Below are 23,533 nucleotides of genomic sequence, written 5' to 3'. Positions count from 1 at the left end.
ATATATTTTTAAAAAAAGATGGGACCTATAAGATACATGGGTTACTCATAAACCAGATTTCACATATATATGCTGTGTATTTGACAAAGATTTAACAATTTACATAAAACCTATAGATAAGTACTAATCAAATAGTGAAAGAAGAGATTCAGAATCAGAGGGGTGAAAACTATAATACCTTCATTTCCGACAACTCATATACACTTGAACTTTTATGATCATGTTTGCAAACCAAATATATGATCTTGGTGCTTATTTGACAGACTTAAAAAATAAATAGCAAAACATTATCTTTAAAGAACTGCAGTAGAGAGTGGTACTTTCCCATTTTAGGGAAACGTTTACTGGGGGTGCTGACCTAGTGAAAATGAGTTGAAGTGACATGCTCCATTGTGTTATAATGAGCTACATGATTTCTGCAGTTCAGTTATCCATAGGCAAACATTCCCATTATTTCATGAGACAGTCTTGCTAAAAGTAAGAACACAGGGAAGTGAAACCAATTTTTCGCCTTCCTAATTTACAAACTGGGACATATTCGAAGGGTAAATGAGAATGCTTTCTGATCAGGTAGTCTGCTTTCAGTACCTGGTGGTGATGCTGATAGTGGCATGGGTGCATTTAAGAGGCGTTGTCACCACAGCTGGCATTCTGATTGCTCTGCTACACACTGTTTTATGCCAAACACTTTGCCAGTGCTCCAAATGATTGGTTAGGGCCCCTTGGATAGCTCCACTCACTGTTTTGTGCCAAGTTTAGATGGATCATATGCTTAGCATGGCTTTAATGATGGAATCTCCACCTACTCCTTAATTTTTATTTGTTCCCTAACAGTGGAAACTTCCATTTACCCCTCTATTCCTCTACACAATGTAAATGAAACTGAACCCTATAGTGTCTTCTCATTACAAGGAGCTCATTTGTGCATATAAATTGTGATGTGCGTTGCAGAAAATTGGTAATTACTATGCTATTCTGAACTGTCCAATGGTTCGGGCGAGTGAGGGAGGGGTTTAGGAGATTTCTAGAGTCCTACGGATATTGGCACACACACTGATCTTGTGTGGCTCTGCCACCATGTTGGGGGCTTAGCCTGCTTTGTGGAGAGGATGTTGGGCACTCAGTTCAATCCTGGAGAGACCCAGATGATCCCATTTATTCTAAAAGCTTGTTAGCACTTTGAAGTGGAAAAATAGAAGTGGCAGACAAAATATGGATTTTTTTTTGAGACTTCAGGGTTGCAAGCTTAAGCCATGTTTCTTCAGTGGCTCCAGGAAGGCTGTGGTGCCATTGGAGGATTTCAAAATATTTTACAGTTGGCTGGTGACTCAGCAACTTCTTCAGAAATACTCTTATGAGTGCTAAGCATTAATAAATAAACTAGAACAAGAGTACAACTACCCTCAGAAGTCAGTTTAGCATTGAGGTTGAATGTATTTAGTCTAAAATGCATGCAATGGGGCGTGGAGAAGAACAGAGATTAATTACAATTTTTAAAGCTATCCACATACAGAAGACAGACCCTCCTCTTACACCACACACAAAGATCAACTTGAAATGGATTAAAAAATTAAATGTAGGATATCAAATCATAAAACTCCTAGAAGAAAATATAGGAAAAAAACCCTCTACACATTGGATATGCACCCCAAACACAGTTAAAAAGCAAATAGAGACAAATGGGACTATAGCAGACTAAAATGTTTTTGCACAGCAAAAGAAATAAACAACAAAGTGAAAAGGCAAAGTATAGAATGGGAGAAAATATTTGCTAAATACATATATATATATATATATATATATATATATATATATATCCTATCTAATAAAAGAGAAACATGGTAATTAGCCATACCTCCGCTACCCTTCCCATTGGCTAATCAGCAAAATATGCTTGCTTCAGTGACGGAGGAAGCCAACATTCCCCGCCTGCCGCTGCTGGGCTCTGAGCTTGCAGTTTAAGAAACATTGTTGCAATTATAGAAGCTAAAAAAAACCAGAAACCTGCTTTCAGCAAGCCGGGCCTCAGAGCTGGAGTTGAAACAGTGTTTCGATTATAGAACCCAAACAAACCAGATACCTGCTTTCAGCAGCCAAGGTCTCAGAGCTGGAGCCGAGCCTCAGAGAGAAAGCCAGCTCTCAGTTCCAGTGACAGCCATAAAAGGTAAATAAATCCCAGAATAAAAGAAAAAAGAAAAAAAGGACAGGTTGGGAGCTTCAGTTGCCCGCCAGCCTGAAAACAGCCATCATCCCCTCACCCAGGCTGGCCAGGCACCCCAGTGGTGACCCCCACTCTGAAGGGGGTGTGACCAGCTGCAAACAGCCATCATCCCCTCACCCATGCTGGCCAGGCACCCAAGTGGGACCCCCACCCTGATCCAGGACACCCTTCAGGGCAAACCAGCTGGCCCCCACCCGTGCACCAGGCCTCTATCCTATATAGTAAAAGGGTAATATGCCTCCCAGCTCCAGGATTAGCGGAGCAGCGAGGCCTCCCAGCACCGGGATCAGCGGAGCAGCGAGGCCTCACTGCCCCTGTGTCAAGCAGAGCCGCGAGGCTTCCCAGCACCGGGATCAATGGAGCAGCGAGGCCTCCTAGCACTGGGATCAGCTGAGCAGTGAGGCCTCACTGCCCCTGTGTCAAGCAGAGCCGCGAGGCCTCCCAGCACCGGGATCAGCGGAGCCACAAGGCCTCCTAGCACTGGGATCAGTGGAGCCGTGAGGCCTCCTGGCCCCTGGAGCAGCGTGACAGAGGGCAGAGCCCAAACCCCCTGATCGACCTGCTGCTCTGTGTGTGACAGGGGGCGGGGCCACAACCTCCCTATCCGTCCTGCTCTGTTCGTGACAGGGGAAGGCGCCCCAACCCCCTGATCGGCCCTGCTCTGTGCCTGATAGGGGGGAGCTCCCGAACCCCCTGATCAGCCCTGCTCTGTGTGTGACAGGGTGTGGTGCCCCAACCCCCCCATGGGCCCTGCTCTGTGTGTGACGGGGTGGAGCCGCAACCTCCCCATCGTCCCTGCCCTGAGTGTGACAGGGGGGAGTGCCCCAACCCCCTGATTGGCCCTGCTCTGTGGGTGACAGGGGGAGGTGCCCCAACTCCCCTATCGGCCCTACTCTGTGCATGACAGGCGGTGGTGCGGCAGCCTCCCCATCGACCCTGTCTTGAGTGTGACAGGGGGCGACACCCTAACCCCTCAATTGGCCCTGCTCTGAGCCCAACCAGGGGCTGCACCTAGGGATTGGGCCTGCCCTCTGCCGCCCGGGAGCGGGTCTAAGCCAGCACATCGTTATCTCCCAAGGTGTCCCAGACTGTGAGAGGGCACAAGTGGGGCTGAGGGACACGCCCCCCCCGCCAGTGCACAAATTTTTGTGCACCGGGCCTCTAGTATATATATATGATAAGAGGTTAATTTCTCTCTATATAAAAGCCTAAGTGACTGAACTACCAGTTGACAAGTCGCTATGATGTGCCCTGACCACCAGGGGACAGACGCTCAATGCAGGAGCTGCCCCCTGGTGGTCAGTGCACTCCCACAGCCAACCTCCCGTGGCTGGCCAACCTTCCACGGTACCTCCCCCTGGGCCAGCCGATCTCCATAGATTGGGACTGGGCGAGAAGGCCCCGCTAGGCCACAATTGCCAGCCAGGCTGAGAGAGCCCACCCATGCACAAATTCATGCACCCGGCCTCTAGTTAAAAAATAAAAGGAACTTATACAACTTTATAGCAATAAAAATCAAACAAACCTGATTTAAAAATGGGGAAAAGACCTGAACAGACATTTCTCCAAAGATATTCGAATAGCCCAAGGTATTTTAAAAGATGTTCACTATTATAATAATCAGAGAAATACAAAGCAAAACCACAAATATCACCTCACCTGTTATAAGGATGATTATCAGAAAAACACAAACAAATGTTTTTGAAGATGTGGAAAGGAAACCCTTGTACACTGTTAGTGGGAATGTAAATTTGTACACTCACTATGGAAAACAGTTTAGAGGTTCCTCAAAAAATTAAAAATAGCCCTAGCTGGTTTTTCTCAGTGGATAGAGCATAGGTGTGCAGACTGAAAGATCCCAGATTCAATTCCAGTCAAGGGCACATGCCCAGGTGGCAGGCTTGATCCCCAGTGGGGGAAGTGCAGGAGCAGCCAATCAATGATTCTCTCTCATCATTGATGTTTCTATCTCTTCTCCCTCCTCTTTGAAATCAATAAGATATTTAAAAAATATTAAAAATCGAACTACTATATGATCCAGCAATTCCAATTCTGAGTATCTACTCAAAAGAATTGAAATCAGTATCTCTAAGATATATCTGCATTCCCATGTTCATTGCAGCATTATTCACAATAACACAGACATGGAAACACTTAAATGTTCAATAGATAAAGAATATGTGCTATGTATATATGTGATAGAATATTATTAATCCTTAAATTAGATGAATGATCTTGGAAGATATTATGTGAAAAGTAAAATAAGCCAGACACAAAAGAAAAAATACTAGTTCTAAAAAAGGTGACATATATAATACTTTCAATAATAAAGAATTATTTTTAAAAAACACAAAAAAACAAATACTAGTCCTGCTGGTGTGGCTCAGTTGGTTAGAGCATCATCCTGTGCATTGAGGGGTTACGGGTTCAATTCCTGATGAGAAACCCATTGTGAGTTCTATTCCTGTTGGGGAGCATATGGGAGGCAATAGATTTATGTTTTTTTCTCACATCAATATTTCTCTCTATCCCTTCCTCTCTCTCTAGAATCAATGAAAAACATATCCCCAGATGAGGATTCAAAAAACAAAAAAACAAACAAACAAATACTACAGGATCAAACTTATGTCAGGAATCTAAACTACTCAAATTCATAGTAAGTCAGGGTAGAATGGTAATTACTAAGGGCTGGGGAGAGGGAGAATAGGAAGTGTTAATGAGAGGTAAATAGTTTTACTTAGGTGAATTGAATAAGTCCTAGTACATGTAGTTAACAATATCAAATTGTATACTTTATATTTAAGTGGGGAGGTCTTATGTAAATATTCTTATAATAAAAAAGGGAAGAAAACTTCTAGAGAAGTGATAATTAAATTTAAGTTATGACAGTTTCATGGGTATATATTTTTCTTTTTCATTAAGGTGTATAGTTTTTTTTTTGTATGTCAACTATACCTCATTAAAATTAATTTTAAAAAGGAAAAGTACAATGAAATGTAGTTTATGCCAATTATTCCTCTATATTTATATTAGATTAGATGGTCTCCAACATCCATAAAACTATGGTTCACACTCAGAGGATTTTATCTCCACATTTAAAGAATTCATAAAGTTAAAGCCATTTTATGTTTTAGTACAAACACTTAAAATTTGAGTTGAGGGGAAGGAGAATAGGAGGTGTTAATGAGAGATACATAGTTTCCTATGTCCTACCAGCACTTAAACTTTTGCATTCTGGGAAAATTTTTACAATTATCACAGATATAAAAACATTTAAAAAATATTAAAGTAGTCAGAGACAATCCCATTTACTATTTTTTTTCTATTCCCATTCGTAAGGGAAATCATGGACCTAAAAAGTATTAACATTTGTAATTCTATTATGTTATGCTGAAGATATTTTAATTTGCATTTAGACTAGTTGAGTATGCAACTTACTTTGAGAGTTTAATTCTGAGAGAATATTATCCCTCTAACTAAGAGAGCAAAATGAACGTTCTAATCACATTTTATTAACATTCATATTAATCACTGTATACCCAGCCTCTTTCTACAAAGTATTTGAGGTAATTTATGACTCAAATCAATGACAGAGCAAGCAAATAAAATATACCAATTAGTAAAGTCCCAGTGTGGACACTCCTGGAATTGGGGCCCTATCCATTTCTTTCAGCGTTCATGGGGTGCATGGCACATGGGTGGCTAGTGTGACCAAAATCTGGGGACCCACAGGAAGGGGAAACAGGACAGGTCAACCCCAGGAAGAAACAGTGGCAATGAATAGCAAGCTTGTGTTGGATTCATTGACATTTTTTTTTAATATATTTTTTATTGATTTTTTACAGAGAGGAAGGGAGAGAGATAGAGAGTTAGAAACATCGATGAGAGAGAAACATTGATCAGCTGCCTCCTGCACACCTCCCACTGGGGATGTGCCTGCAACACAGGTACATGCCCTTGACCGGAATCGAACCTGGGACCCTTCAGTCGGCAGGCCGACGCTCTATCCACTGAGCCAAACCGCTTTCGGCTTCATTGACATTTTTTAAAAGAGGAATGATTGAATAAAATACAACTTGTTCTCATGCTTGTGCAGCGCACCCCTAAGATCATTTCTTCAAAGTGGTGCATGAAGCTTTAGAACAGTGGTTCTCAACCTTCCTAATGCTGCAACCCCTTAATACAGTTCCTCATATTGTGGTGACCCCCAATTTCATTGTTACAAATTGAACATAATTAAAGCATAGTGATTAATCACAAAACAGTATGTAATTATATATGTGTTTTCCAATGGTCTTAGGCGACCCCTGTGAAAGGGTCGTTCGACCCCCAAAGGGGTCGCGACCCACAGGTTGAGAACCACTGTTTTAGAAGATCTCAGAACACGTGAAATTTCAGATAGCTCTAGATTTTTAAAATTCTCCAGCCATTTACAGAAAAAGAGGAGCTCACTTCTCTAAAATGTCCCCTCTTTCTGTAGTCTCTATGTGCATTTATTCTCTATGTGATATTTCCACTTTTTCTATAGTAATTAAAATGCTTCTGTGGATTCTGACCCTGGTGTGGCATGGATGATTGGGTGTTGTCCTGTGCATTGGAAGGTTGAAAGGTTGAAAAGGTTAAAGGGTTGAAAGGTTGCCGGTTCAAATCCTGGTCAGGGCACATGCGGGGGTTGGGCTAGATCTCCAGTAGAAAGCATTCAGGAGGCAATGGATTGATGTTTCTCTCTTACCCTCTCTCTTCCTCTCTCTCTAAATATCAATAAGAATATATTTTAAAAGGTTAATAGTATATGGTTAAATGAGTAGTGATTTTTGCCTACATATTCTCTCTCCATATCTCGTTTCTTCAATGTGGGTGTGCATGTTTTGCAATTAAATTTCTATTTTATTTTATTAATTTCAGTTAAATTTCAAGTACTCATTCCTTGGAATTTTGGCAGGTTTTCAGAAATACTACTACTTTAAGTTTAAAAAAATCACTTTTCAATGGAAGAAGCAAAATTGTTCCTTAAGAGTAATACAGCTGGATTAGAAGGCATTTCCACTTTGTAATGGAAGCCCAGGGGACGAAAAACAGGCAGGCAGCCCTGCATGTGTGCATTAACATGTAAAGAAAAAAGAGAAAATATTCAGGAGGGAGGAAAGTGCATGAAATAAAAGGGATCTGCCACAGAAAGTGATTTTGAAATCTCCCAAATAAGACACTTCTAAAGAAATGGAACAGAAGGAGACACATTGCAACTTGCCATAAAACTTGGTTAAAAAGCTTGAAAAGTCATAATGAAAAGTAATAGCCACTCTCAAGAGTTAAGCCAACTAATTGACATATACAATGTGCTTTAAATTATTCCAGAAAAGGAGCAAAACTGCTCTATGATATTTTGAAAGGCAGTGCCCAAGCCATAGAGAACTCACCTTTGAATGCTATGGGTTTCCCACAAATTGCTTAGATGGCTTCCATCTGGATCGTCTCATTTAAAGCACATTTCAGAAGAGCTGCTGCTTGCTTTTTTTTCAGAGGAATCATTCTTTCAAATCTTTTTTATTTATTTATTCATTAATTTATTGTTATTTTTAATCCTCATCAGAGGAGGATATTTTTTCCCATTGCTTTTCAGAGAGAGTGGAAGGGAGGGAGAGAGAGAAAGAGAGAGAGAGAGAGAGAGAGAGAGAGAGAGAGAGAGAGAGACACTGATGTGAGAGAAACACATCAATTGGCTGCCTCCTGCATGTGACCGGCCAGGGGTGTTTGGGAGAAAACCCGCAATCAAGGTACATGCCATGGAATGGTAATCAATCCCAAGACCCTTAGGTGTGCAGATCAATACTCTAACCACTGATCCACACCGGCCAGGGCCATTCTTGCAAATCTTGATTGTGACTTAGGAGAATGAACCTGGGCAGGAGGGTAGAGAATATGACTGTGTTTCCCATTTTGCATTAAACACTGTCACCCCAGGGCAGTCCCATAACTTCCTTATTGGACTAGAAAATGAAGACGACCTGGGTGTTTCTAAGCCAACTCTACTTTTTGAGTACATACAGAATGCTAAGATGGATATGCTACAGCCTCAGACTGCTAATCCTCAAGGTACACCAGAGATGCAACCTCCCAAATTCATGTGGTGAAATGGCATTCTCTAAGAAGTACTATGTCTGTCCTAGAGTTGTGCTGCCAGTAAGAAACTGTTGTTCTAATGTCACATGTCTTTATCTTGAACATACATATAAAGGACACAACATCACTTAAGTTTGGCAGTCAATTTCTTTCTTGTATGATGAGAACAAAACAAAAATAAAACAAAGCTTATAAGCACCTTTCCAAACCTGTATGATGTAGCCATAGCAACCAAACATTTCTTAGACCATGCCCACACTGGACCATTTTTCCTGTGTTAAATACAGGCATTAAAACATAGGCATACTGCATCAATTCTTACCAGATTTCTCTCAAACAAACTTATATTACCAGGCTCCTGAGTTTTAAAACACTGGATGTTTGAAGTTTGAAGCAGTGAGCTTGCAATTAGCATCTGTTATTTTTAGAGCAATGGTCTAAGTGCCAGAACCCTACTGAAGGTCACATCCTGGCTAACCTCACTCTGCAGTATATTATCTGGCAGGTGGAATTTTAATGCTGCTTATTTCCTAACATTTCTTATCTTTTTTATTTTCTGGTCATTATTGAATCTCCATTTGGCAGATGAAGGGAAATAAAGAGGGAAATGTATAAAATACAATTTTTAAGCCTATAACCAGTTAGCCAGAGATAGGGTATATCAAGTTGAATGGAGAGAGAGAGAGAGAGAGAGAGAGAGAGAGATGAAGTTAAAAAAAGCAGAACAGGAAACAGAAGTCAGGGAGAAAATATAATTGAACAGTTTTTTCCCTCCCTGAAGGTTCTTTTATGTGGTTTATAATTTGTGAAATGTAGTCTAATAGGTACATTTTTGAGGGAAACAATAGATGGTAAGATAGTAGTGAGCTAAATGGTTCTTTGTGTGTGTGTTTATGTATGCACTAGTGGCCCGGTGCACGGATTCATGCACATTGAAAGGGAATAGAAGGTGGCTGGGCGGGACTGGGCAAGAGGGGCCAGACACGCCCGGAGCCAACCTTTCAAGGTCCCTTTCCGGCCGGCCACACCTTCCCTGCACTGAGCTGACAAAGTCCTTCCAAGAGTTTTCCAACTCCCCTGCATAAAAAATGGCCTAGTTTCCCTTTCTCAACAGGGTTATCTGGCTGAGTGGTACAAGGCTTGGGGAAATTCATATGTTTAGGAGATAATGTCTTGTTTACATTCACAGGTGGGAGGAAAAAAATAACTGAATATTTAAGTCTGATGTTTTGCCTGACATATATTTTTTTTGAGAATTAGCTTTAGGTTTTCTGGAACTTTAGAAGCTAGAGACCATTTCTTAAGGCTAGATTTGTATCAAGTTCTTGGAACAAAACCAAATTCCTCATATGTAGTAGAAACTCTATAAGAGTTAATTAAATAAATAAATACTAGAATAGTAAATACGAGTATAGATTGGAGTAGGTGTAATACTTCCCTGTATGAGAGAAGAAAGCTGATGAGTAGAAATTTAATTGACTTCCGTATGGTGACAGCGGTTAATAATTATTGACTACTAGAGGTCTGATGCATAAAATTCGTGCAAGAGTAGGTCTTCCTTCCCCCTGCTGCCGGCACCGGCTTCCCTCTGACACCCGGGACCCAGGCTTCCTTCGCAGCCCTGGCTATGTCCGGTCTAATTAGCATATTATGGTTTTATTATTATAGATTTTTACCTTACGTGGATGACCTCATTGAAGTGCTGTAGGCAGTTAGACTAACATGAGCAGAGTAAGAACGATGGGCCAGATACAGAAGGTCACCAGGATGGAAAGCCCCCGGTGCCCAGCAACAGACAATCAATTATAAGGTGGGACCTCACCCCCAGGGTGACTTTTCCTCCCCTAGCATATTGTTGGTCATTCAGTTTGGATCCCTGACCTTTGCTTCCTAGAGATAACATCTAGGCCTCAGTTGTATTTCAGCTCCAGGCCCAGCCACTGCTGACATCAGGATCAGCTGCATGGAATAATGACCCCGGACCTGGTGCCAGGCAATCAATCAGTGGAGACCACAAGGACACACCTGAAAACTGTTGAATATTCTATTAAGATCTTTCCCTGAGATCTCCCCTAAAATCTCTGCCCTTAAAATCCGTAGGATGGAGGATCCAGTGTGTACTCCCTCTGTAATTTACCAATAAATGTTCTCTTGGAGTTTTGGGTCTTGCTTGGAATTATTTCCTAGCCAGAACCCAGCTTTTGTCTGATCCCAATGGGTCAGACACCTGTTGCTGTTCCTGTTGCCTATCAGCGGTTCTCAACCTGTGGGTCGCGACCCCTTTGGTGGTTGAATGACCCTTTCACAGGGGTCGCCTAAGACCATCCTGCATATCAGATATTTACATTATGATTCATAACAGTAGCAACATTACAGTTATGAAGTAGCAAGGAAAATAATTTTATGGTTGGGTCACAACATGAGGAACTGTATTTAAAGGGCCAGAAGGTTGAGAACCACTGCAACAGAAGCACCCTCATTTTAGAGATGAAAAAAAGTGAGGCTTAGCAAGGTAAGTAAATGGCCCAAAGTTACACAAGTCAGCAATGGTAAAGTTAATATGCAAGCTCAGGTTGGTTTAACTCCAAGATTCAAGATTTTAACCTCCAGGGATAGTGCCCCCTCCCAATAGTGGGGCTGAGCCAGGGGTGGGGGAATGGGAACATTCCAAGTTGCTACCTCACAAGCTACTGGAAGCAGCAGGTTTGTAAATAAATACATCCATATAGTAAAGTTATACAGAAACATCTGGGAGCACTGAAGAGGTTGTTGATTATGACTGCAGGGTGTGAGCATTTTTATGGTGTCATTTGGGGAGCAATGGATTAATCTATCTTTAAAAATGGATATCCAGGGAGGCATTTTCTGCCTTTGACTTATCCTTCCTAAGGTAAGGATGTGCAATAAATGTTCATAGAATGCTTAACAGACAGGAAGTGTTCATTCTTGAAAATGGTGCATGTTTTTAAGGGTTGTTGCCAAACTGCCACCCACAGGCCTGGGCCGTATTGAGAATGTAATGTACTTGGTTGCTGCCCAAGGTCACAGCTGATTTGTCCTGACAATGAATAGATCCAATACAGGAAAGATGGTAGTTTGGACATATACAATTTCCTTTTTACTACTGGAGCAATTCTTCTTCTTTTTACTTGCTTTTACTAACTTTGCAATTTGGGAAACATCATATAGTAAACATTTAAACAGAAGAGTTAATGGAAGCTATTTACCTACTATGCCATCTTGAAACTGGGCAGTAAAAATGAACGGAAGGCCATAGATGAGCAAAGAGAAGTAAATCCCTTGATTTACCTCCTTAATCCATGTTGGAACTCTACCGTTTCTGAAGGTTATCTCTAATTCTAATTGTCTGTTTGCTTCCTGGCTCTCTGAGAATTTAGAGCCACAGATGCCCTTTCTGTGAACATAAAATACCTTCTGTGTAATCAGGTCTGCCGCTGTGCTGACACCGGGGTCTGTAGCTTAATTACTGATGATAGGAGGCAGAGGGAGGGGGACAATTCTGAGCTGGCATTTGAATATCAATCAGTGTTAATGAGAGCGGAACTCCATCTTTGTAAAGGGCACCTCGGTCATCCTTGACTCAAAGAGTGAAGTTGTTCAGGCTGCTCACAAATGAGTCATCATAGTTTGATATAATCCCATTCATTTATTTTTGCCTTTGAGGTCAAATTCATAAAAATCTTCTCTAAGACCAAGGTCCACAAGTTTAGTTCCTACATTTTCTTCTATGTAATTTATTGTTTCAGGTCTTATATTTGGTTCTTTGATCCACTTTGGGTGGATTTTGAGAATATCATGCTAAGTGAAATATTGTGTCAGAAGGATATCTGACTTTGGGACGTGGACACACAATGCAATATACAGATGATGGAGTATATAATTGTACACTTGAAAGCTATAAACTTTTATTAACCAACTAGAGGCCCGATGCATGAAATTCGTGCAAGAGTAGGCCTTCCTTCCCCTGGCTGCCAGCACCAGCTTTCCTCTGGCACCCAGGACCCAGGACCCGGGCTTCCCTTGCAGCCCAGGCTTCATCCGGAAGGTTGTCCAGAAGGATGTTCGGTCTAATTAGCATAGTATGCTTTTATTATTATAGATTTCACCCCAATAAATTAAATTTAAAAATAAAATAAAAAATGAGTCACTATAAAATCCATATAATTTTGTGTAAAAATTACTCATTACATGTACCAGGGACGGTTTAGTATAGGCAGGACATGGTCCTAGGGCCCCTGGAGACCATTTTCAGCTCACACTCTTGGCTCCATTTCATCATGGGAGCTGGTGGAAGAACTGATCCCAGAGAAGCAGCTGCAGGTGGAGAGAGACAGCAACCCAGCCTCTCCCAGTTCTAACAATAGTAAAATAAATGCTATGTTTTAAGCATTCACTTTGGGCTAAGAGCCTGAAATCTGGTTTCCTTCCCTTTTAATAGGTCCCTTCAGTCTAGAGATAACATCTCCAGAATGTGTTGTGACATAAATATTTTTCAAAAATTCAGAAGAAGTTGGAGAAATTAACACAGAAAATTACCTTCAAATACAAATCGATCCTTAGTATCTGGCAAAATCGAAAAAAAGGAAAAGTCCTTATTTTACCCCTTTTGCAGGAAGAGGCAACAAACCCATCACAAGCCATTTAGAGGAAGCGATTTGAAACAGTAGCTTCCTGGTACTTAGCAAACATTTACTTGTTAAAGCTAATTATTCTTTGTCTCTGTCTTTTGACTGCAGAGAGCTAGAGTACACTAGGGAAACCGTAACAACCTATACTTTCCTAGCACCCTTCTGGGAGTAGCATGGAGACCTTCTTTTCTGAGCATTAAAGTAAATGCCTTATTGCTATACCAGTCCTTTAGAGTGCATCTTCCTTCTGTAGTTACAAAACAATGACAGAAATAGAGATAGTAAAACTGAGCAAAATGCAGTTTTGAGGGTGGCAGGCAATCAGAGTGATAGGTGAGTCTTAACACAATGGATCTGTTGACACACCATGAATTTTCTAGTTCTAGTTCATGTGTGGTTTAATAATGAATCCCAATCTGTTAAACCTTAACTACGAAAACGTTTCCCCCTTTATCTTCTGAATGAAAGCCCGCCGAACTTACTCATGTTGATCTCCTCTTCACTGTTAGAATATAAAACATATGATGAAAAACTTTGAAAGATATATTTTTGTTCCTCAATGCTACCCGTGGTTTACTTGATATGACACCTACCTTTGCCAAAAATTTCCTTCAACTTTAGAAGGTCAATGATGACAGCTGCCCTACTATGCTCTCCTCTTTGTAAAGGAAAGGTGAAGCCACTTCAAGGAGCACAACCGAGGAAATGAGACACAAAATAGCCACACCATTAAGTATAACTTGGTGAAAATGTAGGTGTGCAAAGAAGGGGTGCTGAGGCTCAATGTTCTTATTGTTATTTCTTTTTTTGTTTCAGTAGTTTTATTCTGTCCTGATTCCACCAGGATGTAGTCAGAATACGTTACACCCCCATAAAAAAACAAAACAAAAACCCCCCACAAAATTATGGTCAAAAACTCTTGTCTTCTGCTTAACTTGATTGCCTCAATAGAACAAAAGAGAATAAAATAAATCACCACTCTCAAAAATCACTATCATGTTTAGATCTATATCTATCTGTATATTACCTATCTACCTATCTGAATATTTCTCTCTTGATAATATAACCATAAAATGAGTATATAAAAAGGTAAAATGTGTTGCTCTAAGAAGTATACAATATAAAAGTAAACTTACAGTGAAATTTAATTTACATGGAATATATTCTAAATTTATCTGATTCATAGTAGTTACCTTAATCACTGCATTCTTAATATGTAAAAACTACAAATAACCAAAAAATGTGATATTGAGACCATATAAGTAAATTGCTCATCATAACGAATAGTTTAAGCTCCCAACTTTGCTTGAAATTAATATTAGTGAGATAAATCATAGAGTTTTCTAATTAGTTATAGACTGTATTTTATTGTATAAATCAACATTGTCTTCCAATGAGTTTCTGGCAATGTTTTAAGAAATTGCAATGCATTCTGGTGGCTTTTTTGGATGCATATAAAATTATTTCTGCAATTGTATGTCAGTCTAAATTCAAGCTCTCCCTTCAGAGAGTTTTCCCTTACCGTCCATGAAAACAGCAGTCTTTTATTGATGGAATTACAGACCACATTCTTGTTTGCCAGTAGATAGGGATACAGTGCAAGGTTTTGTTTTCTCTGACCTTTACTTTTGCCTCCTGGGTCATGGAGCGGGGGGTGATCATACAGAAAACTGATGACTGGGTGACAGGGTGGTGGGTACCCACTGTGTCCAACTCTCGGGACACCACCACAATGGTGGGGGGGGGGTAGGCGTGCGCCCACCCTACTTCAGCCTCTTTTACTTTCTGCTGAGCCAAAAGCGGGGTGTAGGGGGTGTGCACCCTAACTCCTCCACCACCTGGGGCTGAGGCAGGCACCAACCTGTGTCTGAGAACACCATCCCTTCCCGGTACTTCCCTCCATCCCGCCCACCCTCCAAGTTCCAATACGCCCACCTGCTGAACTGATGTGTGGATCTCTCAGGTCTGTGCTGAGCAGAGGAAATTTTGTTGGGTTATAGATGTCCCACTTGTAACTTTAAAGGGAGCTACAAAGGGGTCTTATCACTCCACCATGATGCTGACTTCACCCCCAGAATATATCTTTAACCATTAATTCCCACTGATCAAATTCTATTAGTCTAGGTTTGAAATATGGCAAGAAAATATTGCTTTAAAAATATGCTATTTGTTTGTTTATAACAGATTTCTTTTGGTCAAAATCAGGGGTCCTCAAACTACGGCCCGCGGGCCACATGCAAATACAAATATTGTATTTGTTCAAGTTTTGTTTTTTTACTTCAAAATAAGATATGTGCAGTGTGCATAGGAATTTGTTCACAGTTTTTTTTTAAACTATAGTCCGGCCCTCCAACGGTCTGAGGGACAGTGAACTGGCCCCCTGTTTAAAAAGTTTGAGGACCCCTGGTTAGTGTTGTTAATATGAGCAAAAGCTAAAGTATAAAAGGAAAAACATACCCTAATTGCATTACCCTGAGGCATTAACTACTTCAAAAGTCATAATGGCCATTCATTCACCAGATATTTACTGGGCTTCTATTATGTTTACATCTACTATGCTCAACAAATGCTTGTCTGATGGATGAGAGTTTTCAACTGTTTTCTTAGCTCCTGCTTCCTCCAATGTTGGTCAGCGGTGAGTCAACTGCCTGCAGCTGAGTGCTTTTCTAAACGCTAAGATTATTCATTTAAGGACAAAGGGAAGGAAGAGGAAATGAACCACCAAAGCCGAGGTTTCTGCTGTTGATGAAATACCTGCTATTAATTTGATTAACCCATCAAGCCATCCCCATGCTATTTAACCATTTAGCTGTAGGAAAATCACACAAGCAAAGCATTTACACTTGTCTCTTTCTGTCCCCCAACTCCCCAAATAGTTTCTATGTCAGGGCTTTGGCTAAACCTTAACATTGCTGTGAGTGGGTTTCTGTAGCATTTTATTATAGAGCCTCAAGTCAGCCTCCAAACTTATAAGCAATCCTGTTATGGAAAAATAGATGCTAAGAGAAAAATCCTTTGTAAAAGACAGCATAAAACAGACCCTGCTATGATCTACATTTAGTTCCTGATAATGTGTTGGGTAAGGTTTAAGTGGAGCTACTATGCCATCTTGGGTACTCAGCCCTGGGTGATTTTTGAAATAACTTTTATCATGAGTCTGAAATGACAGAGCCACTGTCAATCTTAGAGCTCCTACTGTGGCCAGTGAGGGTTGATAAATGGAAATGGAGGAAAAGCCAGCAATGCAAATACCAAGTATTTGCATGACTCCCGGTCCACTTGGGGAAGCTGTGGCGGTGCTGCTGGTTACTTTACTTGCCTTGCAAACTGTAGATCTCACCAACGCTGTTTTGACGGGTGATGTGATGCCAGTACGCGCTACGAGGAAGAGATATTGATTTGGATAACGTCATTGGTTCAGTCAAGCTTGTCTGAAGCTGAAAGAAAAAGAAAATAGGTCTTAGGCTTTATTTAAAAGATTAAATTGAAATCTGCATTTTTCAAAGTCGAGAGTGAAATGTGGGCGACAGAGAATAGAATCTGCTCTAGGCCCCTGCACCATCTGCTGTTGAAGGATAACGTTTGTTAAAAGGTGAAATCATGACTGGACCAATATGAAATAAACACTTGTAAGCAATTTAATCCCAGTCATTCATTAAGAAGGGAACAAAAGGATGGTACCACTGATTCCAAGTTGTTTCCAAAGGACATATCCCCAATTAGGAATGCTGGTCACAGAAATAACCAACTGTATTCCTCAGGGAGAATGTATCTACATTTCTATGACAAAGAATTGCTTGCATTCTACAATTAACTGAAGTTTAAAGTAGCTAAAAAAATAAAGATGGAAGTCCCTTCTGAAACAGATACCCAAGATGCTGTCAACACAGGATCCCATTTCTGTTTTACCCATTTCCCTGTCTTACAATCTTTCCTGACACCTCCTCCCATCCTTACTCGATGGCTCTTTCCTCGAATAGATCTTTCCCGTTGGTCCTGCGATATGCTTTCGAGTATTTAAAAATGGTTTTTCCTGAGAAGCTCTGTGATAAAACAGTGGCGCATTTTCTTATTTGAAACATAAAATTCAGGTGAGCAGGAGAGGTCCACACATCACATCAGGGGCTCAGGCATATGAATAGTTCAAAGAGTACAATACTTCACATTGCATTTTCAAGAAGAAACTTTATTTTTATGGATTCACACCAGGTTTTAAAACACATACCCAGAAACGATTTTATTTAGTCTCAGTACACATTTTTCACAGACAACGGGCAATCCTCTAATTAATAAAATCTCTGATTTTCTCTTACTAAATAACTGGCTCTTGGCAAAACTGGAAGCTGTAACGATCAGCTCTGTCGAGCGCAGCCTTAGAGGCCTGTTTGCTGGCTGTGTGTGCACTTTCCTACTGAGATCTCCTCGCCCCCAGTACTTCCATACTTTCCATCAGGTGTTAGTTATACCCTTCCTAGAAGATGCTATAAAGAAAGTACCTGAGAGAATATAACAGGACCTTTAATGCCATGTAAAGCTACGAGGTGCTTCCATTTTAATAGACTCTGAAGGCCAAGGACATGAACATACCCATTTTATTTTATTTTTTTAGCAGTGGGACATTTCCAGGCTGCTATGTCTTGTGACAAAAGTGACCCATTCAGTGTATTTAAAAGTCTGGCCCTGTTGAAGATACTTTTTTTTTAAAAAAAGATGGCTCCAAATATCAACATTGCAATCAATTTTTATATTTTCAGAATTTGCTGTATTTCAAAGTTTTCCTCCTTATTATGAAAACAGGTATACTAATGGCACCCACATCCCATGTTTGGTAGGTAGGGAGTGAGAGGGAGAAGCCAAATTTCTGGGTTACAACAGGGCAGTGCTTTTCAGTGCCTTTGGGATGTTATTTCCATGCACATGTCTACTTTTACCCTACATCCCTTGGTTGGACAAACTTGTGGGCGGAGCTATGCATGTTAAGATACAACAATCAAACACATAAAAGCCATCATAACGCTATGATAAGGGATGGAGGCAAGGCTCATTTTATGAAATTGTCACCTCCATTTGTTAGCCCCACTCTTCCAAATACATGGGTCAATATTTGCCTCTACTTTTCTAGAAGCTCTGGGATTCTTTCTCAAGAAATGGTGATGTGCATCGTCCATTAATCTCTTCTTTGTTTCATCTGCACTTGGTTTAGTAGAATTCCTTACGAGGCATTTACAACAAGTGTATAGAAAACATATTTTCCTTATTTTCAGCTGAATTCAAATATCCTGTGTTTTTATCTTCTTTTGGTCATTTTACCTGGCATTTGGTCCAGATATCATTTGCATTATCTAGTCTAATCCTCATAAAATTCCTGGGAGATGGGAAAGGGATGAAGAATACCTTTTTAAAATGAGAGGAGGCTGAGGCTTTGAGATAGGAATCAACTTTTCTAAGGCCATATATCCCCTGGAACAATCACAAATAGAATCATGTTTCTGTTCTGAACGTCTGTTTTTTTGGACAATGAAGAGATTCTGTGTGATGTATTTCAAATGAAGTTGCATCATAAATAGTATTAAATATTGCATTATTTTTATGGAAGAATAAAGATGGCTGCAGATTCTTGAAAAGTCTAGATTCAGGAATGGGGTGTCTAGTACCAAGCTCCCAAATCTGGGCTATCTGGCGATTGCTTTGATCAATAACATGTGGTCACCATGACATCCTGTCTGCTGTGGGCATGTCCTTTAAGAGGGTCAAAGCAGTTTCTTCCCTCCTCTTGTTCTGAGTCATTGTTTAAGTCTGACTACCCTGAGGCTGCCATGGTTGGAGGAAGCACAAGCTAACCTTGTGCTCTGGCCATGTAATTCCAGGTTACAGTCCTTCTTGGAGAATCTAGCAGCTCCCAACTTTTCAATGGAATATCAAAATCCAGAAAAATTCAGGAACTTGCTCAAGGTAAAATCCCAACTGCAGAGCTTCTAGTAGAAAACAGTTCTTTTGACTTGAGCCCATTGCTCTGTAGCCTTTGATGCTATTGGGAAAAATGAGCTTCCTCCCCAACATAGTATAACATGTGACAATAGAGCCTTGTACTTGAGAGGATCTCTGCCATCCAGAAACAGCAGGCAGGGCCTGAAGACTGCTGTGATTTTTGTGAAGGGACTGCCTACCAGCACCTCTTCCTGCTTTCACCAAAAAAATTACCCACTAGATCTTATTGCCTTTGCAATTTCCCTGTGCTGTTTTGAGATTCTGCCTCCCCCTGTGATAAACATTAATGCTAATTTGTGTTTACCCACATAAAATTCATCTGTATAAAAATGTTAACAAATTAATTCTCCGTTTTCTCTGTATCTCCATAATTATTGCTTCGAAAATGGAAAATCCTATTACCACTTGAGACCCAAATCGGTACAATTGGGAGAGGGAAAACTCAGTATTTATAAATTAGCATTGGTGAGTCATTCTCTGTGCCCAGCAATGTGCAAACTGGTGTCATCCATCATCGCATTTAATACTCACATAAATTGTCAACAAATATGCCACCTGAGCTCCACAGACAAGGAAAATGAGGCTCAGAGAGATCATAGTCACAGTTTCTTCTGTATGATGGAGTAAGAAATGCCCTGTCTTGGGTGGAATGTGTCGACATGTTCCTTGGTATGTCTGGAGACAAGAGGGACTGGGCAGAAATATATGCTGTAAATTAGAAACACTACGAAAATACAAGTGGTTAAGAAACAGGCTAATGTGACGTGTGAAATGTATGTCAGTATAAGAACAAAATGTGGAGCTGCTTAGTGAGGAAATGCTGAATACAAGTCAAGAACATGTAATTTTCTTCTTGGAAAAAAGCTCATGAAACCTGAAAACTGTATAGAATAGAACCCCCCCGAGACCTTTAGCCAGGCGAGCTTGGCACTGTTTGGATTCATGCAAACCATCCTCTGAAGTTTGAAGGTTTATGGGCAATTGGTTTCTCACAGACTTGACTTAATTTTCAATAGGGGACATCTCACGTTTAATCTTTCATTTTATTTGAATTAAATGGAAAGGAATTAGAAGACACTTTGCTGAGTGTGCACCAGACTAACAAATGAAATGCAGTTTATACAATAATTTAATGGAAGCTGTTAGGTGTTATTTAAAACTAGACTGTGCAATATTATTCTCATCTGACTTGAAAAAAAATGAATGTTATCATTGTATATTTTAAAACATGCATTGGCCAAGCTTAAGGAACAAGAACATGATATAAAGAAAATCCTTACTATTATATTATGTTGCAGCATCATCTATTAGAAAACTTACACCCTGCCTTCTGACTATTTCCCTCTCAGTTGTGTATTTATGCAAAAATGGGTATTTTTCTTTGTATTTGTTTGGAATACATTTTCTTTAGTATTCTGAAAGGGGAGCAATAGTAAGTGAACTGATTCATTAGGATCATGGACACACTTTAATTATTGACTATAATAATTTGTTCTAATTGAGCCTGTGTTGGTTTATTACAATCAGTGTCTATCGATCAGTAAAATGAAATTTCACAATTATGTGATTGGCATTTCCCAGCAGGGAACTGGTCATTGTCAATAATAATGAAGGCTCTTGTCTTATGATTAATAATTGATAATGTTGAGTAATAGATTCATGAATAGAATCTTGAACAATGAATTAGCAGCTATTCCAACTTGTTAGATATTACATGCCACTTGCAATCACAAATCACACATTTAAACTTTTCTTAGAATTTCTTAAATGTCTATGAACAATACCTAGAGAAGAGATTGCATAATGTGGTACAATTTTTCTGTGCACTCTCATTGGACTGTTATGCTTCCAGACTCTTCGCAGTGTTAGTGTGGGAAACTTTTTTTTCCCCATAAGTGATAGAGATTCCTGTAAAATGTGGATGTGAAGAATGCTTCCACTGTCGGGGAAATCAAACTTCCCAGGACAGAGTCTGTTCTGGAAGGCTATCTCACTTCCTCAAAATTTAAAAATGGGCATGTTGTGCTTATGGTCATGATAGATATACCTGAAAGGAACTGAAAGATTATTTAGCTATAGTTGGGAATAATAATTTCATGTCTTCAGAATACATTTTATAACAAGTATTATGCACTTAAAGATGCCATCAATGGAAAGACATTATCTGAGGTAGCAACAGGAAAGAACAGTGCGACTAATTAAACTGTAACTTACATTAACATGAGAGATGTTCAAATGTGAAAAAATGTGCATTTTTGAATTGATGCAATATAATAGTATTTCCCCGTTCATGCAACTATTTAGACAGAAAGTATATCATGTACTGGTAGTTGTCAACACTTGGGTAAGTTTTCTTGTCAAGTATAAAAACTTCTTGAGTCAGTTAATATAAATTAATTCTTATACACTTTTAAAAGCCTTACCAACTAAGTGATTCTTTTTTTAAAAAAAATATTTTTATTGATTTCAGAGAGAAAGGGAGAGAGAGAGAGAGACAGAAATATCAATGATGAGAGAGAATCTTTGAGTGGCTGCCTTCTGCATGCCCACACTGGGGATTGAGCCTGCAACCCAGGCATGTGCCCTGACCAGGAATTGAACTGTGACTTCCTGCTTCATAGGTTGATGCTCAACCACTGAGCCACACTGGCCAGGTTCAGTGATTCTTTTTATTCAATACTCTGCAGTGCAAGTGTACTGTTTATTCACCCTGCTTTCCTAGATAATAGATTCTTCAACCAAGAATAGAAATAATGCCTAATGTAGATTACAGTGATATGTCAAAATATGTTTATTCATGTGTCCTTCCAGAAAGGAGGTAATAACCAAAAAGAAAATAAGGTTTTACATATGATATGAAAATATTATATCAAATTTTTTCTCTTATAGTTAAGAAATGGTTATTGAAACATTATTTCTCATTCAAGTTTGCTTTTAAAGCCAGTAACACTCCCGAATCACTTTTAAAAAGGATGCAAATAAATGCTTCATTCAATTGCCTGAACAAGTATGTTTGGGGCATTCATTGCTTATATAGCTCATTGGTAATTTAATCTTGTAAAATCTTTTTAATCATATTAAAATATATAAACATCGTTGATCTGATCAATATTAATCTTCCATGTCCTGGTTTTAAAAACTGGAAGGCCAATGAACAGTGTCATTTTCTTATTTTGCAATAGATACATAATAAATGAAATGCAACATTTTTATATCCTAGATAGGTTTTTTGGTGCTTTTCCAATTCCCAAGTTATACTTTTATCTAATTTATAACACAGACCTTCATTTTATTTTAAATAAGCAAATGATGAGTTAGTGCTTCATGAATATGAAGAGGGTATTTAACTGCTATTTCATTCTTGTTAGAATTTCTTTTTAGAAGAGATTTGTGCATGTAAAAAAAATTTCTTGAAAGAAAAACTTCTGTCTTGGAGACTTGAAAACCTTCGCTTAATGGTCCTAGAATTTGGGGAATTGGGGTAGTTTTCAAGTTGTCCTCCAGAAAGCATCATTAATTCAACTTACTCTGAAAAATGGACCAGCTCTGGAGTAACTTTATTAATATGAACCTTCAGAGAAAAGCATCATTTTGTGCAATCATTTTTGAATGCTCCATTTTCATGTATGTACCAAGAAGATAAAGTCTCTGAATTTGTGATTTCTAGAAAGATTTGGATTCTTTGTTGATTCATACCGAGGCTGCTATTTTGACACCTTCCCCACTTCCCCTCTACCTTCAAGCACCTGTATCCATGGCGTTTCCCTCCAGCTTTAGATCGCCTAAGACCTTAGCGAGTGGCCCACCATCTCTGACCCCTCAGCAGCAATTGGTTGGCTCCACTCCCCAGACTTGCTCTCAGTGTCACACAACATTGCAAATCTTATAATTATTCAAAATTACTCCTACAGATGGGTTGCCATCATAATAATGAATGTTTTATGGTACATTCTATGTGCCAAGACTATTCTTAGAAGTTCATACACACAACACACACACACACACACACACACACACACACACGGTGGGGCAAAAGTAGGCTTACACTTGTGAGTACGTGAAACAGAGTTTATTAATTAATTATTGTACTATTTGCCATACGAACAACTGGAACCTACTTTTGGCTCACCCTGTATATATGTTGATATATATGCACAGATACCTCATAACAACCAAAAAAATAGAACGATTATATACCCATTTTACAGATAAAGGAAAATGAAACATTTAGAGGTTAAATAGCTTGCCCAAGATTACACAGTAAGTGGTGGGATTGGGGACCCAGGACACTAACTAAGTGGTCTCCTTATGGCAGATAATTATGGTGGCATGATAAAGCTCTTGGAATTTCCTTCATGAACATTTAATTTAAATGACTTGACTTAGGAGCATTTTGCCTGCTCAAAACAAGTATAAGTAAAGAAGAACTATAACTGTTAACTAATAGAAAGTGACATCACAATTGCTAATTTTGGTTGCCAATAAGCCCCAGTGAATTACAAATATAGGCTGATAAGGAATGTGCAAGATTCTGAAATAATTTAAAATTTGTCAG

The 23,533-nt window shown here is 39.6% G+C and overlaps 1 protein-coding gene across 1 annotated transcript in view; it reads right to left on the bottom strand.

Moving 5' to 3' along the window:
* DOK6 (docking protein 6) overlaps nt 1–23,533 on the bottom strand; it is a 237,024-nt gene that overhangs the window by 34,742 nt on the left and 178,749 nt on the right. Inside the window, exon 7 of the mRNA XM_070420446.1 lies at nt 16,310–16,427. Within this exon, the coding sequence (XP_070276547.1) occupies nt 16,310–16,427 (118 nt within the window). The remainder of the gene's footprint in view (nt 1–16,309; nt 16,428–23,533) is intronic.

Source organism: Myotis yumanensis, unplaced genomic scaffold (assembly GCF_028538775.1).
Source record: "Myotis yumanensis isolate MYYU_CA2020_CCGP unplaced genomic scaffold, mMyoYum1.0.hap1 SCAF_7, whole genome shotgun sequence".
Classification (NCBI taxonomy): Eukaryota; Metazoa; Chordata; class Mammalia; order Chiroptera; family Vespertilionidae; genus Myotis; species Myotis yumanensis.
Note: the sequence above shows the minus strand (reverse complement) of the source record. Positions and strands in the feature narration are given on the sequence as shown.